Source organism: Mustela lutreola, chromosome 1 (assembly GCF_030435805.1).
Source record: "Mustela lutreola isolate mMusLut2 chromosome 1, mMusLut2.pri, whole genome shotgun sequence".
Taxonomy (NCBI): Eukaryota; Metazoa; Chordata; class Mammalia; order Carnivora; family Mustelidae; genus Mustela; species Mustela lutreola.
The window spans coordinates 124,020,024-124,042,063 of NC_081290.1; the positions used below are offsets into that span (position 1 = coordinate 124,020,024).

Below are 22,040 nucleotides of genomic sequence, written 5' to 3' on the forward strand. Positions count from 1 at the left end.
CTCTCTGCATGTCCATCATTATTTTCTTTGGCTGAATTTTTAACAGTGGAATTTCTAAATAAAAGGTATGCATATATCTAAGGTTTTAGATACATATTGCCAGATTTTCTTCCCATATTGAGAGTACCCATTACCCTGAATGTTTTACTATATTTTTTAGATATATTTAATTTAATAGTCAAGAAATCATATCTCACTGCTTTACTTTGCATTTCTTCAATTATTAATAGAGTTGAATATTTTTGTTTATTGACTGCATATTTTGTAGATGTCCACTGATACACTTGTTTTTCTGTTGATGTGTTTTGCCTTTTTTGTTGTTATTTTTAAGAGCTCCTTATTAATTTATTAATCCTTGATCTGTAATATTTGTTGCAAGTGTTATCTTCAGTTTTAGCCTTTAATTATATTTATGATGTGTCAATATAGCATCTTTAAAAATGAACTCTTTTAGCTGCTATGTCAGTGAAAGAAGTCCTTCAAAGTTTGGTTGATGATGGTATGGTCGACTGTGAGAGGATTGGAACATCTAATTATTACTGGGCTTTTCCAAGTAAAGCTCTTCATGTGAGAAAACGCAAGTTGGAGGTTCTGGAATCTCAGGTAAGCCACCACAGTTAAAAATTACAGATCTGCTTTTTAGAAAAAGATTTTGTTTCATTATCTTCTTTTCATTTAGTGGTTTCCATTAAATTTTTAACATGCGTTTTTTTAAATTTATTTTTTAATTTATTTTCAGCATAACAGTATTCATTATTTTTTCACCACACGCAGTGCTCCATGCAATCCGTGCCCTCTATAATACCCACCACCTGGTACCCAATCTCCCACCCCCCCACCACTTCAAACCCCTTTTTCAGAGTCCATAGTCTCTCATGGTTCACCTCCCCTTCCAATTTCCCCCAACTCCCTTCTCTCTAACTCCTGTTTGAGTCCAAATCTAAGGATAATCAAGATCTCTTTCTCTTAAACAGTACAGGCTGCTTAGAATGTTTTAACTTTCATTCTTCCATATGCCATGATATTATTTTATACTATTTTAGTTTCTATTAGGGTTACAAATTGGATGGGAAGCTACAGAGAGTTCCCAAATACAGTTGATTCTTTAACAACATGGATTTGAACTGTATGAGTCCACTTCCACATGGATTTTTTTGATACATGTAATATTGTAAATCTATCTTCTTTCATATGATTGTCTTAACATTTTCTTTTTCCTAGCTTCCTTTATTGTAAGAATACAGCATATAATATACATAGCATACAAAATATGTGTTAAACAACTATTTATATTATTGGTAGGGCTTCTGGCCTACAGTGGGCTATTAGTAGTTAAGTTTGGGGGGAGTCAAAAGTTATATGTGGATTTTTGACTTCACGAGGGTCACTCCTCACCTCTGTATTGTTCCGTGGTCAACTGTTTAGTTCTCCACTAACCAAACATGGAGCATTCTTATGAAACCTTTTGTAAGTTAAAATGGCATAGAGATAAAGCAATTACCATTAATCTATATGGAAAAAATTTGAGTGTCCATGACCCCAAAAGTAGACTCTCTTAGGTTTTTGTGATACCTGTAAGACACCATCTTGCTAACAGAGGCATAAAATAAATCAAGATAAAGCGCAGATGCTCATAGATACATCTCAAAGCTGTGGAGGATGACACTGAAATGCTGAGTATCATTCCCAGAAAAGGAACTTGGTGGGGCTACGCTCAGTGATCTGAGTACTTGCTACCTCTATACTGGTTTGCTACAAAATGAACACTGAGACATTATTTTTGCTTTTATCTTTTTTCTGTAAAAGCAAAAATACTCTTCAGATTTCTCTGAATTAGCAAAATAGCTACGAATATAGGTCTTTCATAAAAGTAAAATGGCATAACATGAACTTTTGAAAAGTGATTTACATTTTGCATTTAGTGTGGTACATTTGTTACAGTTGATGAACCAACACTGGTCCTTGTCATTAAATAAAGTATCATACTTTATTTATGATAGTTTACATTAGGATTCACATTCTGTATGTTATATGAATTTTGACAAATGCATAAATGTCATGTATCCGCACTTACAGATCAAACAGAGTAGTTTCACTGCCCTAAAAATCTCCTGTGCTCCAGTATTCATCCATCCTTCCCTCTCCCCTAATCCCTAGCAACCAGTGGCATTTTTTACTATTCTGTAGTTTTGCCTTTTCTGGAATGTCCTATTGTTGGAATCATGCAGTTGGTAGCCTTTTCAGATTGGCTTCTTTCACTTAGTAATATACATTTAAGTTTCCTCCATGTCTTTTGGTGGCTTGGTAGCTCATTTCTTTTTATTGCTGAACAATATTCCATTGCATAGATGTGCTGCAGTTTGTTTATGAATAAACAAAACTTATTTTGTTGCTTCCAAGCAACATGTATTTTGTATTCTTGGTTGCTTCCAAGAACATGTATTCTGTCTGCATTATGAGATTCCTCTACATTTGAATTTTATTTTTTTATTCTTTTATGCAACTGAAGGGGTGAATTATCATGTGGCTTTTACAGTGTATGCAAAAACTGGAACTTTGGGAAATGGGCTTTGGACTTGTTTTGGGATGAGATAGGAAGAATTCTGATTCTCTAGAAGATAACAGGAATAGGAAAAGTTAATCAAGAAGAGTAAAGGAGATGAATTTTTTTCTGTCTGGAAAGAATATGGGATTACATTTCTTCACAGGAAAATTCTGAAACACCACTTTTTTACAGTCTTGCTCCTGGATTTAAGGTCAAAGTTTATAGGCAGCCCTTGGTCAGTCTGTGCTTTTAATCATAAGCAACACAAACTGAGTCTGGCTGCGTTTAGCAGAAAAGGAATTTATTGGAAGATACAAGAAGGACTTACAGAATCACTGGGAAGGCTAGAAACCTAGTTCTAGAAGTAGGCAGGAACTGAGGGAAGGTGCACAGCCAGGCCACAGCCAGAGTTACACCATGAATCCTGTGTGGTGAGGATTCTGCTGCCCCAGAACCATGCCATGGCCCCTGCACCTAGCTCTATTGACATTGCTGCCCTCAGATGATTCCACTGGTGCTCCTGACCCTAGCTAAAGAAGCAGATGTTGCTGCTGCCCCTCCCCCCCTCAAAAAACCTCAAAAATTTAAAAAAAAAAAAAAAAGAAACTTCTGGCCTAGCTATCAGTCACAGTTTTGGGAAGTACGAGTGATTGGCCAACTGGGTTACAGGCCCACACTCTAGTTGTCAGGGGAGCTGGGAAAATAAATAATTGGTGTTTCTAGTTCTGTGATGGGCGCTAGCTCCCTCTTGTTGGCCCCAGCATTTCCTGGAAATAGGAAGGGGTTTTGTATGCTGAGTAGCACTCTCTCTTCTACCAGGATAGATATTTGAAAATAAATCAAGGGAAAACACTGGAAAAAAGCACAGGACTTAGACTCAGAATAACAACAACAAAATTACTGAATACCTTCTGTCTTCTGTGCACCAGGTACTATTCTAGGTACTTGGAATCCATTAGTGGACAACGAATGGAAGTAAGGGAAACCAGTAGATTAAGTTATTGGAATAAACCAGTTGTGAAGTAATAGTAGTTTAGAGCAAGGTGGTAACAGTCCACCTATCCCTCCTTAGCTGTAGGCAACTAGTAAGCTACTTCTTTCTTTCCTTTTTCTTTTTTTTTTAAAGATTTTATTAATTTTAGAGCACATGTGAGCAGGGGGAGGGGCAGAGGAGGAGGGGGAGACTATCAAGCAGCCTCTATGCTGAGTGGGGAGCCTGACTTGAGGCTCAGTCTCAGGGCCCTGGAATCATGACCTGAGTCAAAATCAAGAGCCAGACACTCAACTGACTGAGCCATCCAGGTGCCCCCCAGTAAGCTACTTTCTGGGTCTTGTAAATTTTGCTTGTTCTGGACATTGCAAATGAATGGAATCACATAATGTGTATCTTTCATGACTGGCTTATTTCATTTAGTAGTGTAGTGTGCTCAAGGTTTGTCCATGTTGTAATATGCATCAGTACATCATTCCTTTTTATGGCCAAATAGTATTCCATTGTATGAATATACCACATTTTATTTATCCATTCATCACTCGATGGCCACTTGTGTTGTTTCTACCTTTTGACTCTTATATGCAATGCTGCTGTAAACCTCACGCACAAGTTTTTATGTGGACATATGTTTTCATTTCTATTGGGAATTGCTGGGTCATTTGATAACATGATTAATTGTTTAAAGAACTTCCAGACTTCTTTCTAATTTGGCTGTACCATTTTACATTCTTACCAGCAGTGTGTAAAGCTTCCAGTTTCACCACATCCTCACTGAAACTTATCATTACCTGACTTTTTTGACTCGAGCCATCCTACTGGTTGTGAAGTAGCATCTCGTTACGGTTTTGCTTTCCATTTCCCTGTTGAATAATGATGTTGTGCAGCTTTTCATGTGTTTACTGGCCATTTGCGATCTTCCTTGGAGAAGTGTCTATTCAGATCCTTTTGCCCTTTTTTTAAATCTTTTAAACATGATGATGCATTTGTTTTCTCTGCTAGGAAACAACATGCATATTCATCACTGAGCAGCTTTTTTTTTTTTTTTAAGTTAGTTATAATATCAAATGCTTTATACAGAGTAATTTACTTTTAGGCCTTATTGCACTTTCCTGCCTTCATGGTTTTTGCTCTTTTATCCTCTTAGAGAATTCCCTTGCCTTTCTTTTCTACCTAGCCAACTTCTAACCATCTCTCTTCTCAGAAACCATCTCAAGCTCCCATAGCTTACAGTGTTTTGGGCCTTCTCTTAATCTATAATATTTTTTGGTTTTACCATAAGATAATGTATTGCTTTAGCACATACTGCTGGTTTCCTATGTAATAAACATTGCCCCTTTCTTCTTTGCTAACAAAACACTTTGTTGAGGCAGCAGTGTGTCTTGTGGAAAAAATGCTCATCTTCCCACACTCCCTTTCAACTAAGAGTGACAATGGGGCGCCTGGGTGGCTCAGTGGGTTAAGCCGCTGCCTTCAGCTCAGGTCATGATCTCAGGGTCCTGGGATCGAGTCCCATATCGGGCTCTCTGCTCAGCAGGGAGCCTGCTTCCCTCTCTCTCTCTGCCTGCCTCTCTACCTACTTGTAATCTCTCTCTGTCAAATAAATAAATTAAATCAACTAAGAGTGACAATGGAAAACAGTTCTCATGAGTGAGATGTAACTGGAAGACTAGCTTTGAGGTTTGTAGGAAAGTGTTTACTTTCCTCATAAAGGCAAAATCTTTTCCCCTTTTCATGATGGGGACATGAGATTATATTGTAACCCTACAATAACAGACATTAGGAGGAAGACCTGTTCCTTAAGAATGTTAGAGCCTGAATAAAAAGGACTTGGGTTTCTGGTGGCATTTTGAGATATGCACTAGCCTTGGACTGATTAACCTTTGCTTAATCCAGTTTTAGTCAAATATTCTGTTATTTTATCAGAAAGTATTCTAAATGGATACAATTGCTTTGAAGACTTCTTTTCCATAAAGGTAACTTAGATTTTTTATTAGTTGTTTATTAGTTTGTAACAAACTGTGTACTCCCAACCTTTGGGGCTTAAAGAAACAAATATCGATATTTCACAGTTTCTGTGGATCCAGGCATGGCTTAGTTAGGTACCTCTGGTTCAGAGTCTCACATCAGGTTGTAGTCAAACAGTTGGGCAGGGCTGCATTCTCATCAGAAGGCTCATCTGGGAAAGGATTTGCTTCCAAACTCAATCAGATGGTTATTGGATTTAGTCCCCTGAATGCTGTTGGACTGAGTTTAGACAGAGACCTCCCTCATTCCTTATATGAAAGGCTTCTTCATAGGGCAGCTCACAGTATGGCAGTTGCCTTCCCACAGAGCAAACAGGGGCATCCAAGACAGAAGTTACTGGATTTGTTAACAATTTAATCTTGGAAATGATATCTCGTTACATCTCTTACATTCTATTTTAATGAAATAGTCATTAAACACAGCCCACACATAAGCAGAGATTGCAGATGGGCATAAATACCAAGGAGCAGGAAACATTGGGGCCATTTAGAGGATACAGACCACAGATTTTAAATTTTGTTTAACCTTTCACATGTATAAGTCTTACCTTCTTGATTAGTTTTTAACAGCTTTATTGAGGAATAATCGACATACAAAAACTGCTCACATTTAAAGATTATAAATTGGTAGGTTTTGGCATATGTATACATCCATGAAACCATTACCACAGTCAAGATAATGAGCATATCCTTCATCCTTAAAGATTTCTTCATTCTCTTTTTTAATCTTTCTCTCTTCCCTTCCCTTCCCTGCTTTTTCTGCCCCTATCCCCAAGCGAGTACTGATTTGCTTTCTGTCACTATACATTGATTTATATGTCTTAGAATTTTATATAAATATAATTATACTGTATATACTCTTTTTTCCTGGCTTCTTTTACTCAGCATAATTATCTTGATGTATCCATGTTGCTGTATTATTCATTCATTTTTATTGCTTAGTGATATGCCATTGTATGGAGATATGACAGTCTGTTTACCTTTTGATAGACGTTTAGGTTTTTTGTTTTAGTTTTGAGCTATTAGAAGTAATGCTGAAAAAAAAAAAGAAGAAGAAGTAATGCTGCTATATATATTTATGTACAAGTCTTTGTAGGGACATATATTTTTATTTATGTTGGATTAATACCTGGGAGTGAAATGGTTGGACCATATGGTAGGTATATATTTAACTGTTTTCTAAAATTCTATGTCATTTTACATTCCCACCAGTAATGTATGAGACTTCCAGTCCTCCCACATCCTTGTCAATACTTGGTATGAAACCCATTCTAATAAGTACATAGTGATATCTCATTATGTCTTTTTATCATTCCCCCCAAAACTAATAATGTTGAGCATCTTTGCATGTCTTTATTTGTCATCCATATGTCTTCTTTTGATGAAGTATTGATACAGATCTCTTATTTTTAAAATTTTTTTTTCTTTTTTCTTTTTCTTTTTTTTATTTTTAGATAGAGCACATGTGTGAGTTGGGGGTGGAGGTTTGAGGAAGAGGGAGAACCTTAAGCAGGCTCCACACTGAGCGTGGAGCCCAATGCAGGGCTCAGTCTCACAACCTTGAGATCATGACCTGAGCCAAAACCAAGGGTCGAATGCTTACCCAACTGAGCCACCCAGGTGTCCCTTTTTTTGGTCTTTTTTTTTTTTTTAAGATTTTATTTATTTATTTGACAGAGAGAGATCACAAGTAGGCAGAGAGGCAGGCAGAGAGAAAGGAAGGGAAGCAGGCCCCCTCCCGAGCAGAGAGCCCAATGTGGGACTCGATCCCAGGATCTGAAAATGAAGATCCCAGGATCTGAAGCTGAGCCAAAGGCAGCAGCTTAACCCACTGAGCCACCTAGGCGCCCCTTTTTTTGGTCTTTTTTAAAACTTGGTTGTTTTTTTTTTTTTTTAAAAGATTTTATTTATTTATTTGACAGAGAAAGATCACAAGTAGGCAGAGAGGCAGGCAGAGAGAGAGAGAGGAGGAAGCAGGCTCCCCGCCGAGCAGAGAGCCCGACGCAGGACTTGATCCCAGGACCCCGAGATCATGACCTGAGCCGAAGGCAGCGGCTTAACCCACTGAGCCACTCAGGCGCCCTAAAACTTGGTTTATTTTTATTTTTGAGTATAGACAATTCTTTATATATTCCGGATGCAAATCCTTTATAAGATAATTGTCCTCTGAACTTTTTTCTACCAGTCTTTTGTTCTTTTCATTCTTCTTCCAGGTAATTATTTCTTTATTAGTAGGTAATTAATTCATTACCTTCTTCCAGGTAATTATTTATGCCCGAAATTGGGCATAACAGGTGCTGATTAAATATTTCTTGGTTGATTTCTTAAGCCAGAGAAACTCTTTATCTTTCAGGGGGAAAAAGGCTTAATGTACATTTTTTATTTCTTTGCCTCTGGATTTTGCATGATATCTACTTAAAAGGGGAGGAGCTTGGCAAACCTTAGTAGAAGTAAGGAAGAGGTCTAGTTAGAATCTCTAGTTCAGTGAATCTGTTTTTAAAAAGTGAACTTTTTATCACTGTTTGCTCTGAATGTTTGAGGAATAGGATGTTCTGATTAGTTACTATTAACATACTCCTCTCCCTACAGGACTGAGAGTTGGCATCAGATGTATTTGTGATACACCTCTCTCTCCACTCCCCCATTTACAAGCTGGAGGTCAAAGATTAATCTCACACACATGCTCAGAAATCAGGTCAAGTCAGAAGAGAACACCAAGGCAGTAGTCCTATACCTTCTGTTCTAAGCACTCCAGAAGTAAATGAAAAACATGATTTTGATAAATCATTTGTAAAAGGTTGATAACCCTTGACATTTGCTATAAATAGTTATTTAAAAAACAAACAAAACTTAATGCCTTTTCACTCACCTAAACCCACTTTATTCTTTCACTAAAATTTGAGATGGCATGTCAATATCAGACGGTGCCCCTCAACCATGGTTCTGAAGATCACTTATTTTAAAGAAGCAATGTGGCTTAATGGAAAGAGAAGTAGTTCAAAGTGAGACATAGATTGAAATCACAACCTCACTTCTTACTAGTTATAGGATCCTCCAGAAAATTTCTTAGACTTTTTAAAGCCTCAGTTTCCCAGTTGTAAAATAAAGATTATATTTGAAAGGGTTGTGACATAGATTAAGTGATATGGTGCTCAGTATGTGGTAGCCAAAGATTCAGCTATATTTTATATTCTCCTATACCTAAGGGTATACACTGTAAGTTTATTCAGTCAGAACCAATATTTGAGGGTCTACCACATGCAAAACATTTTATCAAATACTGGAGGTAGCTTGTAGAAGTAGAAGTCAACATTCATGCTTTATAAGAACTTGTAACCTGTGCTAAAGATAAGATATATGCCCATGGAAGAGTGAAATTAAGAGTGAAAAGTATAATAGAGTTGTGATTAAAAGTGCTGCAAGAGATGTTGGGATTTATATAGGATAGAAAGTACTCACTTAGTGTGGCAGTGAATCAGATTCTAAATTCAAGGTTGCGCGTGAAGGATTAGTTTATTTAGCATATTGCCAAAGTGAAAGTTTAGCTTCCTTTGAGTTTCTTATTAATTACTTCCAGATTAGAGAGAGAGTGGAGGAACTCTAAATTTCCTTCTTTCATTTCTTTCTTTCTTGTTTGTTTTCTGGCTTTCTTTTTCATCATTCTGTTCTGCTTTTTTTTTCTGCCAGCGAATATGTACAGGAATGTATTCATCTCTTGAGAATGGACATTCTCACAGTAGATCCGAAAATTAAATCAAGAAACACGGTTTTTTTTCTTCCTTGCCTTTAGGTTGTATGCATTGATCATTATTAAAGACAGTCTAAAAGCCTCATGGTTATAATTTATGTTTCTCTTTAACATTTTCTAAGGTGCCAAATAAGCCATCAATTATGCAGCGCAGTGTGCTAAGTTCTTTGGGCAATATAAAAATATTCAAATTTGTGTCTCATGTTCTGTACTTGGTAAGGCAAATAATAAACATTTTATGAAAGTTAAGCATTACATTTCGAAATCCACGCTAAGCTGGATTTCAGACACAGTGTGTTGATTTGGAAGACCCTAATAGATTATCTTATAGTAATTTAAAGATGCTGCGGCAGGCATCGAAACTGATGAGAAGGACATAATGATAAATTAGGTAGTTCCTGTCCCCAGAACCTCACAGTCTAGTGAGGAGGCACATGTCCACAAATCATTGCATGGTGGTGTGATATGTGTTATACTGAAGAAGATGTAGTACAAAAGGAGATGAAGGTTAATTCTGCTGAGGATAGCCTTTGCAATTAAGGAAGGAGACATTTAAGTTGGTTCTGAAAAGAATTACAGGAGCTCATAAGGGTCTTGAGGGTGAAGGGCATAGTGAGTAACAGAGACCAGTATGTTAAGGCAGTGGCCTAAGAGAGTAGACTCCAGACCAAGATTCCTTAGATTCCAATCCAGCTTCTTCCATTTACTAAGGATCTCTTTTGCCTCTTTTTTCTCATATGTAAAATGTTCCTAATGTTTCCTACTTCACAGGGTAGTTGTGACAATCAAATGTGTTATATATAGCTGCTTACAGCAATGACTAATACATAGAAATGTGTTTTGTTTTGTTTTGTTTTTAATGTAAAACTCTATGCCCAATGTCAGGCTTGAACTCACCACCTGAGATCAAGAGTCATGTGCTCTACAGACTCAGCCAGCCAGGTGCCCCAATACATAGTAAAGCTTTAGCTTTCATTATTTTATGCAAAAACCCAGTATGTATAGAACTAGATAATGTGTGATAGAATCTTTTTTTTTTTTTTTAAGATTTTTTTTTAAGTCATCTCTACACCCAACATGGGCTTGAACTTAAAACACTGAGGTTAAAAGTCACATGCTCTAGTGACTGAGCTAGTCAGGCACCTCATGTATGAGGTGTTGTTCTGTACTGCTCCATTTTGTGTAAGGGATGAATGAACTATATAGCTGGTAAGCAGATAATAAAGGACTCTTTCTCAGTTGAAGGATTTTGAGTAGAGACGTGAGATAATCAGAGCCTTATTTTATTTTAATTGTTTTATTTATTTCTTAGAGCATGAGCTGAGGGGAAGGGTCGAGGGAGAGGGACAAGCACAGCCCTGCTGAGTGGGGAGCCCTGACTCCAACTCCAACTCTAACTCTGGGCAGGATCCCAGGACCCTGAGATCATGACCTGCACCGAAGGCAGCCACTTAACCCAGCTGAGCCACCCAGGTGCCCCTCAGAGCCTTATTTTAGAAAAATGCTTCTGTTGGCAGAACAGAGTGTAAGTTGGAATGTCCACTGTAAAATTGTTCAGCTAAGAGACGATGAAGTCCTGAAATAAGACACTGGCTTTAGGGGGGAGGAAAATAGGCTGGGGAGAAGTTTAGGAGTAGAATCCATAATCATGAGTAGTGTACACTTTGAGACTACAAAGCTCAGATTTTTAAAAAACAGCATTTTTAACCTAAAAGTGGATTTCCCTTTTGTTGCTTGTCTGTGTATGTGGATGGAGAACACATGCTGTCTCTCTATATTCTCTGAAAGGTTCAGGTAGCATAAATGATGACAGTGATAAGGGTTTTGGGTAAAAATATATACAGGACACTTACATAGCCAATATAAATGCTCAACTTACAAACTCACATGGGCAAGAATTAAACCTAAGTTCAAATTTGAGCCTATTCCACCTGGTAGTAAAAAACGAAGTCACCTGAAGGATTTCTCAATAAACTGAGGTAAATTCAGCCAGTTTGGATTCTTCCTCCCCAGCGGCCCACTTTCTCTTTGGGGTGAACATATGTATTCTGGCTTACATAGGAACGGTTTTGGAAGAAGTGTCTGGTCCTTAGCATTTACCCAGGCTGGCATCACCTGAAATACCAATGTTTCTTCTTAGTTCTCTGCCTTGCAGCTGCGTCTCCTACTCGAGTTAGTGCACTCTTTCTCTTCCATGGGCATGGGCACCCTATCTCCCAGCGAGGTCTCCCAGACCACTCTGGGTCTGTAAAAATAAGATGAAGCAGTTTGAGGCCCACTGTGCTCCTGAAGACAGGCCAGAGTGCTGCTTTGCACCTCCTATGCCCTAATAGTGTGGACAACAGCTGTAGATAGGTCAGGGTTATCAGAAATCCTCACCAGTGTCTAACTTTCACTTGCTCTCTGGGTTTTCTTCTTCCTTTCCCACTTTTCGTTGATCATTTGGGACGAAAGAGTAGGACTGGTCCTGGTTGGTCTTAGAGTTTTCTGATTTACATCTAGATTTTGAATTCTGCAAAAACAAAAAGAAAAAAATCTCATAGTTCCCCTTTGCTATTATTGAAGTCTGTTCATGCTCTATTAGAGCATTTATCACACTTGTCATATTTACACCTCTCTTTCTCATATTAAGGTTGTGGCTCAAACTAAGAGACTTTTTTATCTTCACCTTCTCTCCCCCAAACCTAACATGAAGCCTGATAGAAAGTAGGCATTTAACAATTTGAACAAATAAAGGAACATATCATACAACTGATCAGCTTCTAAACTCCATTCTTATTAGCTTTAAAGTTTTCTAGGAGGTTTGATAAAGATTACTTTTGTCTGCAAGTAATTGAGTATCTGACTAATGGTGGCTGAAATGGAAGTTTATTTTTCTCACATACAGTCCAGAGGTAGGTGTGTCTTACTCTTGATCAGTGACACACTGTTATCAGAGTCGGCATCTTTGTGATCCCCTTGGCCTTTCCATCATGACCATGACACGGCTGCCACAGTTCCTCTTGTCATATCTGAAGAATGGTATGGAAGAGGGGAAAGGGAACTTGCTGGAATGGCTGTCTCTCTGGGCAGGAAAATGAGAGCTTTTCCAAAAGCTCTCTAATAGGCTTTTACTTAATTTTTATAGGTCGAAGTATTGTCACACTGCCACTTCTAGCTCTGGAGGAAACTGGGAATGGAACTGGGTACAGGAGGAAGGAGGTTGGAGGTAGATTAGATGAGGCAAGTGAGCCAAAAGGGTTGGCCTCAGGCCAGTTATTTTATGGGAGTATAAAGTTCTATAACTGTAGCATAATTGATCAGATAATAAAGTGTTTACTGATAATGTAGTCCATTCTCTATGAATACCTGAGTTATACAGAAAACACTCTGCTTTATCTTTGATTTTTCCCCCCTTGTGGTGCACTAGTGATGCTGGGCTAAACTGTTATAATTAACAAATAATATTTGTGTTTTCATTCTTCCTTGAAATATGGTAATACTTGACCATTTTCTTGTATAATTTTTTTTTGCTAGTTTTGCTGTACAAATACATTTTCATTGGTGTATGTTTATACTTCTACAAATATTGTCTGCCCAAGGTTTTTCTACTTTTTTAAATGCTAGAGGGTCTTACTTATTGAATAATTTTGATTTCAGCTGCATTGAAAAGTGGTTCTCTTTTTTTTTTTTTTTTTTTTTTTTTAAGTTTTATTTACTTATTTGAGAGTGTGAGAGAGAGAAAGCCACAGCAGGGGAGGGGCAGAGGCAGAGGGAGAGGAAGAAGCAGTCTCCTAGCAGTCCCCTAGCTGATCAGGGACTGGATCCCAGGACCCTGGGATCACGACCAGAGCCGAAGCCAGACACTTAACCAGCTGAACCACCCAGGCGCCCCTGAAAGGTTCTTCTTGACCAAAGATACCGTTTTATTTTAATATGTTATTTCAAAAGATTAATCTTAGCTAAGTATATGCTATATAGCTCAAAATATAGTTTGTTTTTGAAGATACCTCATTTGAAATTGTTCTGGACATTGTTTTGTTTTTTTGTTTTTTTAAGATTTTTTTTTTTAATTACACTGAGAGAGAAAGAGAACACAAGCAGGGAGAACAGCAGAGGAGAGGGAGAAGTGGTCTCCCTGCAGAGCAGGGAGCCAGATGCGGGGCTTGATTCCAGGACCCTGGGATGACCCAAGCCAAAGTCAGACGCTCAACCGAGTACTCAGGTACCCCTGTTCTGGACATTGTTTATTAGTATTTAAAATGTTGACAGATTTAACATATGATACCCACAGGGACAGGATTCTCTTTGGAAAGCGTAGATTTTGATAGCTAGGTGACCTCAGTTCGGCTAGCAATATTGCCATTTACTACCGAGTCAAAATTACCTACTGTCTCTGGATTTCCATTTCTTAATCTGTAAAATGGCAATATTAAAATCTCCAATGAGATCATGTGTGTACTATGTCCCTTACAGGAACTGGCTTGCCAGAGGCCCTCATTGATACCTAGTGTAACAGTTCAGTTGACTCTTCTAATAGCAGAAAGCACAGGTAGATTGTATGGCTCATTGTATTTGTAATTTGTTGCTCTTGTCATTATTTTTACAACATGAAGGAAGAAAAAAGAAAATGACAAAAGAACGTAATAAATAAAAATTGCTTGGAATGACATTACTTGCTGTGCTAGTATTATCAACTTATGTTCAGTTTGTTAAAATGTTAGTTTTGTAGAATTCAGTGCAGCTTTCTATCAGTAAAATTTATAGTTATCTCTCTCGTAAAGTCTTCTACTCCTTTGTTAGTGAGGAAAGAAGAGTAATGCCATTGTTTTTCCTGTAGTAAGCCAGAAAATCGTCACTTAATGGCATAATCACCTTATAAGCATCAATAATTATGCCTAACTAATGTTCCAAAATGGACTTCTTTTAGGAAGTAAAATCCTGAGAAGTAATATATCAAAATCAAGCTGGTTTTTCTCAGTGGAAGTTCTGTCTTTATTGTATTAGTCATTTTCTGTTCATAAGATGTTCAATAAGGAATAAAGTCTAGCTAGAGAAATTGTAATAATTCTATTCTTTTTTTTTTTTAAGATTTTATTTATTTATTTGACAGAGATCACAAGCAGGCAGAGAGGCAGGCAGAATGAGACAGAGAAGCAGGCTCCCTGCTGAGCAGAAAGCTCAATGTGGGGCTCGATCCCAGGACCCTGGGATTATGACCTGAGCCCAAGGCAGAGGCTTTAACCCACTGAGCCACCCAGGTGCCCGTAATAATTCCATTCTTGATTTATCACTTTTAGTATTTCTTTCAGGTAAGAAGGGACTTTGATTTTTGTGGAATTTGGTTTCTTTAAGGTCACATTATATCAACAAGGTAAATAGTTGGCAACTATTTCTCCTCTTTAGTAAGCTAAATTACAAAGCTCCTTAATATTTGTAGTTCTTAAGTAAAATTCAGTCTTTCAGGAGTTTGTTTTGTTTTAAGATTTTATTTATTTAATTGAAAGAGAGGAAATGAGAGAACATTAGATGGGAGAGGATCAGAGGGAGAAGCAGATTCACCACTTAGCTGGGGGCCTGATGTTGGACTTAATCCTGGGACTCCAGGATCATGACCTGAACCAAAAGCAGTTGCTTAACTAACTGAGTCACGCAGGTGCCCCTTTCAGGAGCTTTGATAATTGCATTCTACTTGATGGAGAAGATTGAGAGAGTCAGGTCTTACTTCCCCAACTTTCACACGTGGAGATGTTCGTTTATTGTTCATGTATCACATCCCTTCTTTCTTCACCAAGGCCATCTGTGCTCAAGCATAGCTATGGTGAGTCTGTATGCTTTCTGTTGGCTTCCTCCTTACCAGCTTTCTCTTCCTGGGCTGAATTTTTTCAATATCTTGATATGATATATCCTCAAAGACAGTGCTGAAAACGCTTCACCACACCTTCCAGAAGACTCACTTTCTGTCTCTCCCCATGATTCATTTGTTCATTCATCTAAGAAGTATTTATTGAGCTTCAGCTCTGCGCCAGGCACTATTTTGGGCTCTTGGGACATGTGTCGGTGAGTAAAACAGATAAAGATTCCTGCCTTTTTGGAGCTCATTTTCTAGTAAAGGGAGACAGATATCAAACAATAAACATAGTTACCATAATTACATGCAGACTGTGTATTATATGAATAGGTGATGGGTATATGAAAAAAAAAAGAGTAGTGCTAGAGTTGGGGGAGAGGGTGCAGATTTAAAAATCAAGTGGTCAGAGTAGACCTTACTGAGAAAGCAAAGTTGGAAGGAGAGGGAGTTAACCTATGATATCTTGGGGAGGAATATCCAGAGAGAGAGACCTATCTAGACAACGAAAACAGCAGGTGCAAAGGCCTTATGAACACATTAAATTTACAAAACATGAAAGAGGCCAGTGTGACTAGAGTAGAATGACTGAAATGGACTGATAGGACCTTAGGGAGTTAAAGGGGGACAATGGCCAGACAGTGGAAAGCCATCCACCCAATTGGAAAGCCGTTACCATAAGAAGTGGGGAGCCATTCAGTCCTTCAAAAAGTGTTGGTGCTCTTGCTCGGTCCTGTAACACCATGCTAACCATGTCCTTGCAAATTCATATTTTGATTCAGAAGGAAACTAGACCATAAATGCATTGCATGTTAACATGTTCAGCCAAAGAGAAATGATCAGGTACTATTCCATAGTAGCAGAGAGGGAGCAAACTCTTAATTCATTATACTACTACCTCAGTTTTTTCTCCTGGATTTCACTGCTTCTGGTGCCAATACTTAATGCTTTCAGTGCCTTTCTGCTGGTTTGCTCTCTCATAATTTCTTCCTTCTACTAGTTCTGACAAGGTTGGCTGCCTTGTAGAGCTCCTTACTCTTGATAATTAAAAGTTCTCTGGCCATTCCATGGTGGTCCCCCCCTTGTCAGCAGTTTTGCTCTCCGTGGTATCCGGAAACTGAGGAACCTCTTTCTGACATGTGGTCACGAGGCCCACAGCAGCCTAACGCCATGTCACGGTGTCTGTGTCCTTCACATCACATTATCTCATCACTCAGACGTTTTCTCATCTCACTTCATTACAAAAAGAAGAGTGAGTCTTGGTGCCATAAGACTTTTTGAGAGGGGTAGTGATCACACTCACATAACTTTTATTATAACACATTGTAATTGTTTTATTGTTGCTGTTGTTAATCTCTTCTTGTGCCTAATGTATTAATTAAGCTTTATCACAGGTATCTATGTATAGGGAAAAACAGTATATGCAGGGTTCAGTACCACCTGAAGTTTCAGGCGTCCACTAGGGGTCTGTATCCCCTGCAGATAAGCAGGGAGTACTACTCTATTATCATTTATTGATGTTTTCTTCTCTCTCATGTCCTTCAAGATTGATTCTAAAGAATGTTTTCTCCTCCACACTTATTCCCTTAGACTACAGTTTTAATCTGTATAACCAATATCTGAGTAAAATCTGTAGCTCTAAAAGAAACTTCAAATTCTTTACAGACTTCAATTTTTAACTGAGCATGTCTAAGAATGTAGAAAATGGAGATCAGGGGCGCCTGAGTGGCTCAGTGGGTTAAGCCGCTGCCTTCGGCTCTGGTCATGATCTCAGGGTCCTGGGATCGAGTCCCGCATCGGGCTCTCTGCTCAGCAGGGAGCCTGCTTCCCTCTCTCTCTCTCTCTGGCTGCCTCTCTGTCTACTTGTGATTTCTCTCTGTCAAATTAATAAATAAAATCTTAAAAAAAAAAAAAGAAAAAAAAATGGAGATCATCCTGGCGTCTGTCACTTCCATAATTCTGGTGCCTTCACATTGGAAGATTAATTTTGGTTCTATTTACCTTTTATGTAATCCATTACCAATTGTTGTCAGTTACCTTTAGTTAGTTTAGTGTTTCTTGTACTTGCCCCATTTTCATTCCTGTAATAATCTTAGTCTGGTGTTTTACAAATTATTATCAAGGCCCTATTTTAGATTCATGACTATTATTTCATTCCTATTCCTTTTTTTTTTTTTTTTTTTTTCATTTTTTCAACCAGAGATCTAAGTGACACCAGTAAGAGCTCTACAAAATTGATGTGAAATAACTAGTGCTAACATATTTAGCTGATATAAATCTAAGCTTTAACATATTATTTCAGTCTCCCTAATTGTAAGGAAGAGTTTGCATATTCTTTTTACCCGAGTCTCATTTTTGAAGAACTATCATTTAAGACTACCATTCATGGGACTTTAGCCTAGGTGGCTTCTGTCTTAGGATACAGGTTTTCTGTGAAGATTTTTGAAATAGGGAAAAATAACTCAAATTCAAGCAACTTCCTTGACAAACTAGGGATCCCTAGGCTGGCCCACAGCATTCTCTCCTCAGTCCCTCTCCCTTCGTGCTTTGAGCATTCTTGGGAAATCTTGTCTACTCCTGTGACTTCCATTGCCACCCGCATACCTCTTCTTTCCCAGTTTTTATCTCCTGCCTATACCTCTGCTTTGAGCTCCACACTTGTGTGTTCAGCTACTGACTAGACCTCTCTCCTTGAATGACTGACAGGCAAATTGCAGTCATACGTTCACAGCTCAGTTCATTACCCAAACTTGATTTTGTATCTCCTAGACCCTGGAACTACTGTCCTCTTAGATACCCAAACTTGGTAGTTATCCAGCTCATGCTAAAACCTCAGTTGATTCTACAGTGGTATCTCTCAAATGTCTCTCTGTCTCCAGCCCCATTGCCACTGTTTGGGCTTAGATTTTCATTATCTCTGGCCCCAAATTTTGGAATTATTTTCTTCACCAGTCTCTCTGTCTCCAGTCTTCACTTTCTCCTATCTGCTATAGTTGTTATCTTTAAAGTCCTTTAGATTTTTCTCACTCTTGAATAATAAAGTCCAGATTCCTCAGACTGGCTTAAGGCTTTCTGTAATCTAGTTCCCGCCACTAGCCAGTCTAATAGCCTGCTGTTACCCCTTTGCTAGCCCTACAGACCAGTTATACTGAATTGTTTATAGCTTCCTAAGTGCTACTCATTTTATATCTTTGTGTTTTTACACGCTGTGCCTGGCTGGCTTTTTTTTACTAGTGCAACTAACAGACTCTGACCTGCACAGCAACCAGAGACATATATCCATTAGGACCCACCTTAAGAATCTTTTCTGAGTATTATCCCCTCCTCCTCAATAGTTTAGAACTTATTTGTGCTTTGACCATCTTATATATATTCCTTTTATAGAGTGAAGTCTTTATGTGCCTTATTTCCACAGCAGACGTTCTTTGAGGGCAGAGATATCTTAATCATGCTTTCTCCCTAGCATTTAATGCAATTATTGAGACAGGAAGAGATATAATAAATGTTGAATGAAAGCGTAAATCAATACAGCTCTGTTCAGTTTCAGTCCCTAATACTGTGTTCTTGGTTTAGGAGCCTTCCTTCTTGGCCTAAAGGTTTTCTTTGTCTTTCAGTCTACAACATATAGCAGTAAAGATGATTTCCACTACGTAATCATGATTATAGTAATTTATCATGGGGAAGATTTAGCCTCAGAAATATCATGTATATGTATGATTAAGCATGAATTTTAAACTCCACACTTTCTTTTTACCACTTTTTACCATACTTTCTTTTACCACTTTACCTGAGTTATGATTTGCGGGACACTAGCTCATCATTACCCAAAGTAATTCTGTGGAATGGATGTATAATAGGTGTTAGTTAAAAGGAAAGTTCTATAACGAAAAGTATTGGAGGATCCTGGATTTATAATAAAGATACACTAGTTTATTTGAGCTCTCAGATCCTATAATATGATGGCATATGCATTGTGAATCTTACTTGACCCATTTTTTTTTTAAGATGATTTAGTTATTTGAGAGAGAGAGCATGAGCATGAGAGAGGCCAAGGAAGAGGGACAAGCCGACTCCCCACAAAGCATGGAGCCTGCCATGGGGCTCAGTTCCAGGACCCTCAGACCATGATATGAGCCAAAGTCATGCTTAACTGACTGAGCCACTCAGGTACCCCTTAACTGACCCATTGTCATGAGGGATTAATGTTCCATTGGGAAATGCTGCCCAACATTATGGTTTTTTTTATAAACATGAATCAGGATATTTTCAGCCACAAATAACAGGAAAGTAGATCCAAATTGGGTTAAATAGTATGGGTTCTTATATAAGAAGTTTGGAGATGGGCTGTCAGAATTGGTTACTCTAACTGCAGATTGATCACTAGCTGCTCTGCCATTTTTTGGCTTTCCCTTTTTGGATGCAGGTAGCTACTGCAGCTAATATGTCTTCTGTGACAGGGTTCAAAGCTGAAAGAAAGATGGATTTGCTTCTTGTACATCTCTTTTTTTTTTTCCAGGAAAAAAATCCCAGAATGTCCCCTTTCCCAATTAGGCTTTTCTTTATGTTCCTCGGTCAGCTTTGAGTCACATGCTCATGTTGGAAGGGTAAGCCATCATAATTCATCCTCAGGGACTGGGAGGGGCCGCATTTCTCTCTGAGCATACTAGTACCCCAATCTGAACAAAGCTGGAGTTCTGTTTACAGAGAAGGGCTGTAGAGAAGCAACTAACAGGGGCACCTGGGCGGCTCAGTTAGTTAAGCATCTGCCTTTGGCTCAGGTCATGATCCCAGGGTCCGGGGTTCCAGTCCCACATTGGGCTCCCTGCTAAGAGGGAAGCCTGCTTGTCCCTCTCACACTCCCGCAGCTTGTGTTCCCTCTCTCACTGTCTCTCTACATCAAATAAATAAATAAAATCTTTTTTTTTTTAAAAAAGAGGCAACTAAGAGGGTCTGCAAAATTATATCTATATGCACTTAGAAGTCATGTCTTTTACATTGAATGTTCGTATTCTCCTTGTCTCAGATAATCAAGAATAAATATATGTTTGATGAGTTTGAGTGACTAAAAAATTCAGAGTGGATGGAGTATATAAACTAAGTTATTTTTATTGGTAAAGAACCTAATAATTACAATGGGTAATATTACAGCTGTCAAACTTGCATGACTTTTTCCTCAGAATTCAGAGATTTTTGATAAGACTCATGATTTCTCTTTTATATTTATTTATATTTTCTTTAGTAGTAGGTAGCTTTGGACTAGGCTTTTTAAACTTTTCTTCAGGAATTATTTTCCTTTGTTATTGGAGCTAGATGCTGGATGTTTGAAAAGCCTGACTCTAGAGCTATAGAATTCTCTGTACTCTTCTGTGCTTCATGTGAGTTATAGGTTTGTGACCTCCATTCTTCATTCTTCATTCATAACTATCTTCTCCCCAAATCAGCCAACCTGGAAGAGATGGACTCCACAAAAAAACTCAGCCTACAATTTTGATATCATGCCACCAGGTGGTGGCAGTGTCAAGATAGAAGAATATATATGTATTAATTTCTTGGGATAGCCCTAAAATTTCAATTAGTTTGACTTGCTTTACCCATAAAAACATCAATATTTTATATATTTTAATGTTTCAATATTTATAATTTCTGTGGCTGCTTTATCTATTTAGAAGTTTCACCAGAATGGCCCTGTTAGTTAGGTGTTTTTTGTTTAAGTATGTTTCTTACTTGACCAAAGGTGTGGTTCAAACTTCCAGGACTGTATTTCATCAGATTCAAATATAGGGCTTTGGTCACGCTCCCTAGTATTTGTACTTATTGTAAGTGTTGGTTTAGATTAGATGCAAAACAACCTCAATTTTAAATTTTGTTAATTATTACCTTTTTTTTTAAAGATTTTATTTATTTATTAGAAAGAGAGTGAGCGAGTGCAAAAGCAGGGGATGGAGGTGGTCAGTGGGAGAGAATCTCAAGCAGACTCCACACTGAGCACATAACCTGACATGGGACTTGATCCAAGGACCCTGAGATCATAATCTCAGCTGAAACCAAGAATTCAACACTCAACTAACTGAGCTACCCAGGCACCCCTAATTATTATATTTTTAAAACTTACATCTATCTCACCTTTCAATAATTTCTAACACTTAAACTTGCTGTAAATCTTAGTTTGGTTGATTATTCTTGACTCTTTAGTTCACCATCTGAATGTGTTGGGTTCCCTTTATTCTGCTAAAGCTATTTTGGCTATGGAAGAGAAACTATTAGGTTACCTTTTTAATCCCTTGAAATCCAAGTCCTTGTGAAACTTTTCTACCATAAGAGGCAGAAGTAGAAAAAGAAGAATGGACTTTATTTTCTTGAAAAGATGAAAGCCTTTTATGAGCAGGTCCTCTAATCACTTTCTCAACACTGTTGTCTCTTTATGACTTGTTCTTTGGCTTTGTAAATTTAATGTGGAGTTTATTATAACATGACTGGGGCACCTGGGTGGCTCAGTCTGTTAAGCATCTGCCTTCGGGTCAGGTTATGATCCCGGGGTCCTGGGATAAGCCCCACATCAGGCTCTCTGCTTGGTAGGAATCCTGCTTCTCCCTCTCCCACTCCCCCTGCTTGTGTTCCCTCTCTCACTGTCTCTCTCTCTGTCAAATAAATAAATAAAATCTTTTTTTAAAACAAAAAAGTAAATCTTTAACATGACTTAAATAGAAATTTGAAGTTTTACATTTAAAGTCTGTATTTAAATTAAATAGTACTTTGAGCTTAAACTCTTTAACTGATGCTTCTTAGCAAGTAATTTGTTGTATTTTAGATTGGTAGCTTCTAATGAAACTAAATCACTTAAAGAAACTGAGTAAGTTATTGGATCAAAAACATTCTAAATAACATTTCAGCAATATTTTTAT

The 22,040-nt window shown here is 38.0% G+C and overlaps 1 protein-coding gene across 2 annotated transcripts in view; it reads left to right on the forward strand.

The window, feature by feature from the left end:
* The window catches only part of MND1 (meiotic nuclear divisions 1), a 73,174-nt gene that overhangs the window by 15,373 nt on the left and 35,761 nt on the right, over window positions 1–22,040 (forward strand). For both annotated transcript variants that reach the window (XM_059173486.1, XM_059173487.1), the window contains exon 4: window positions 455–603. In XM_059173486.1, the coding sequence (XP_059029469.1) occupies window positions 455–603 (149 nt within the window). The remainder of the gene's footprint in view (window positions 1–454; window positions 604–22,040) is intronic.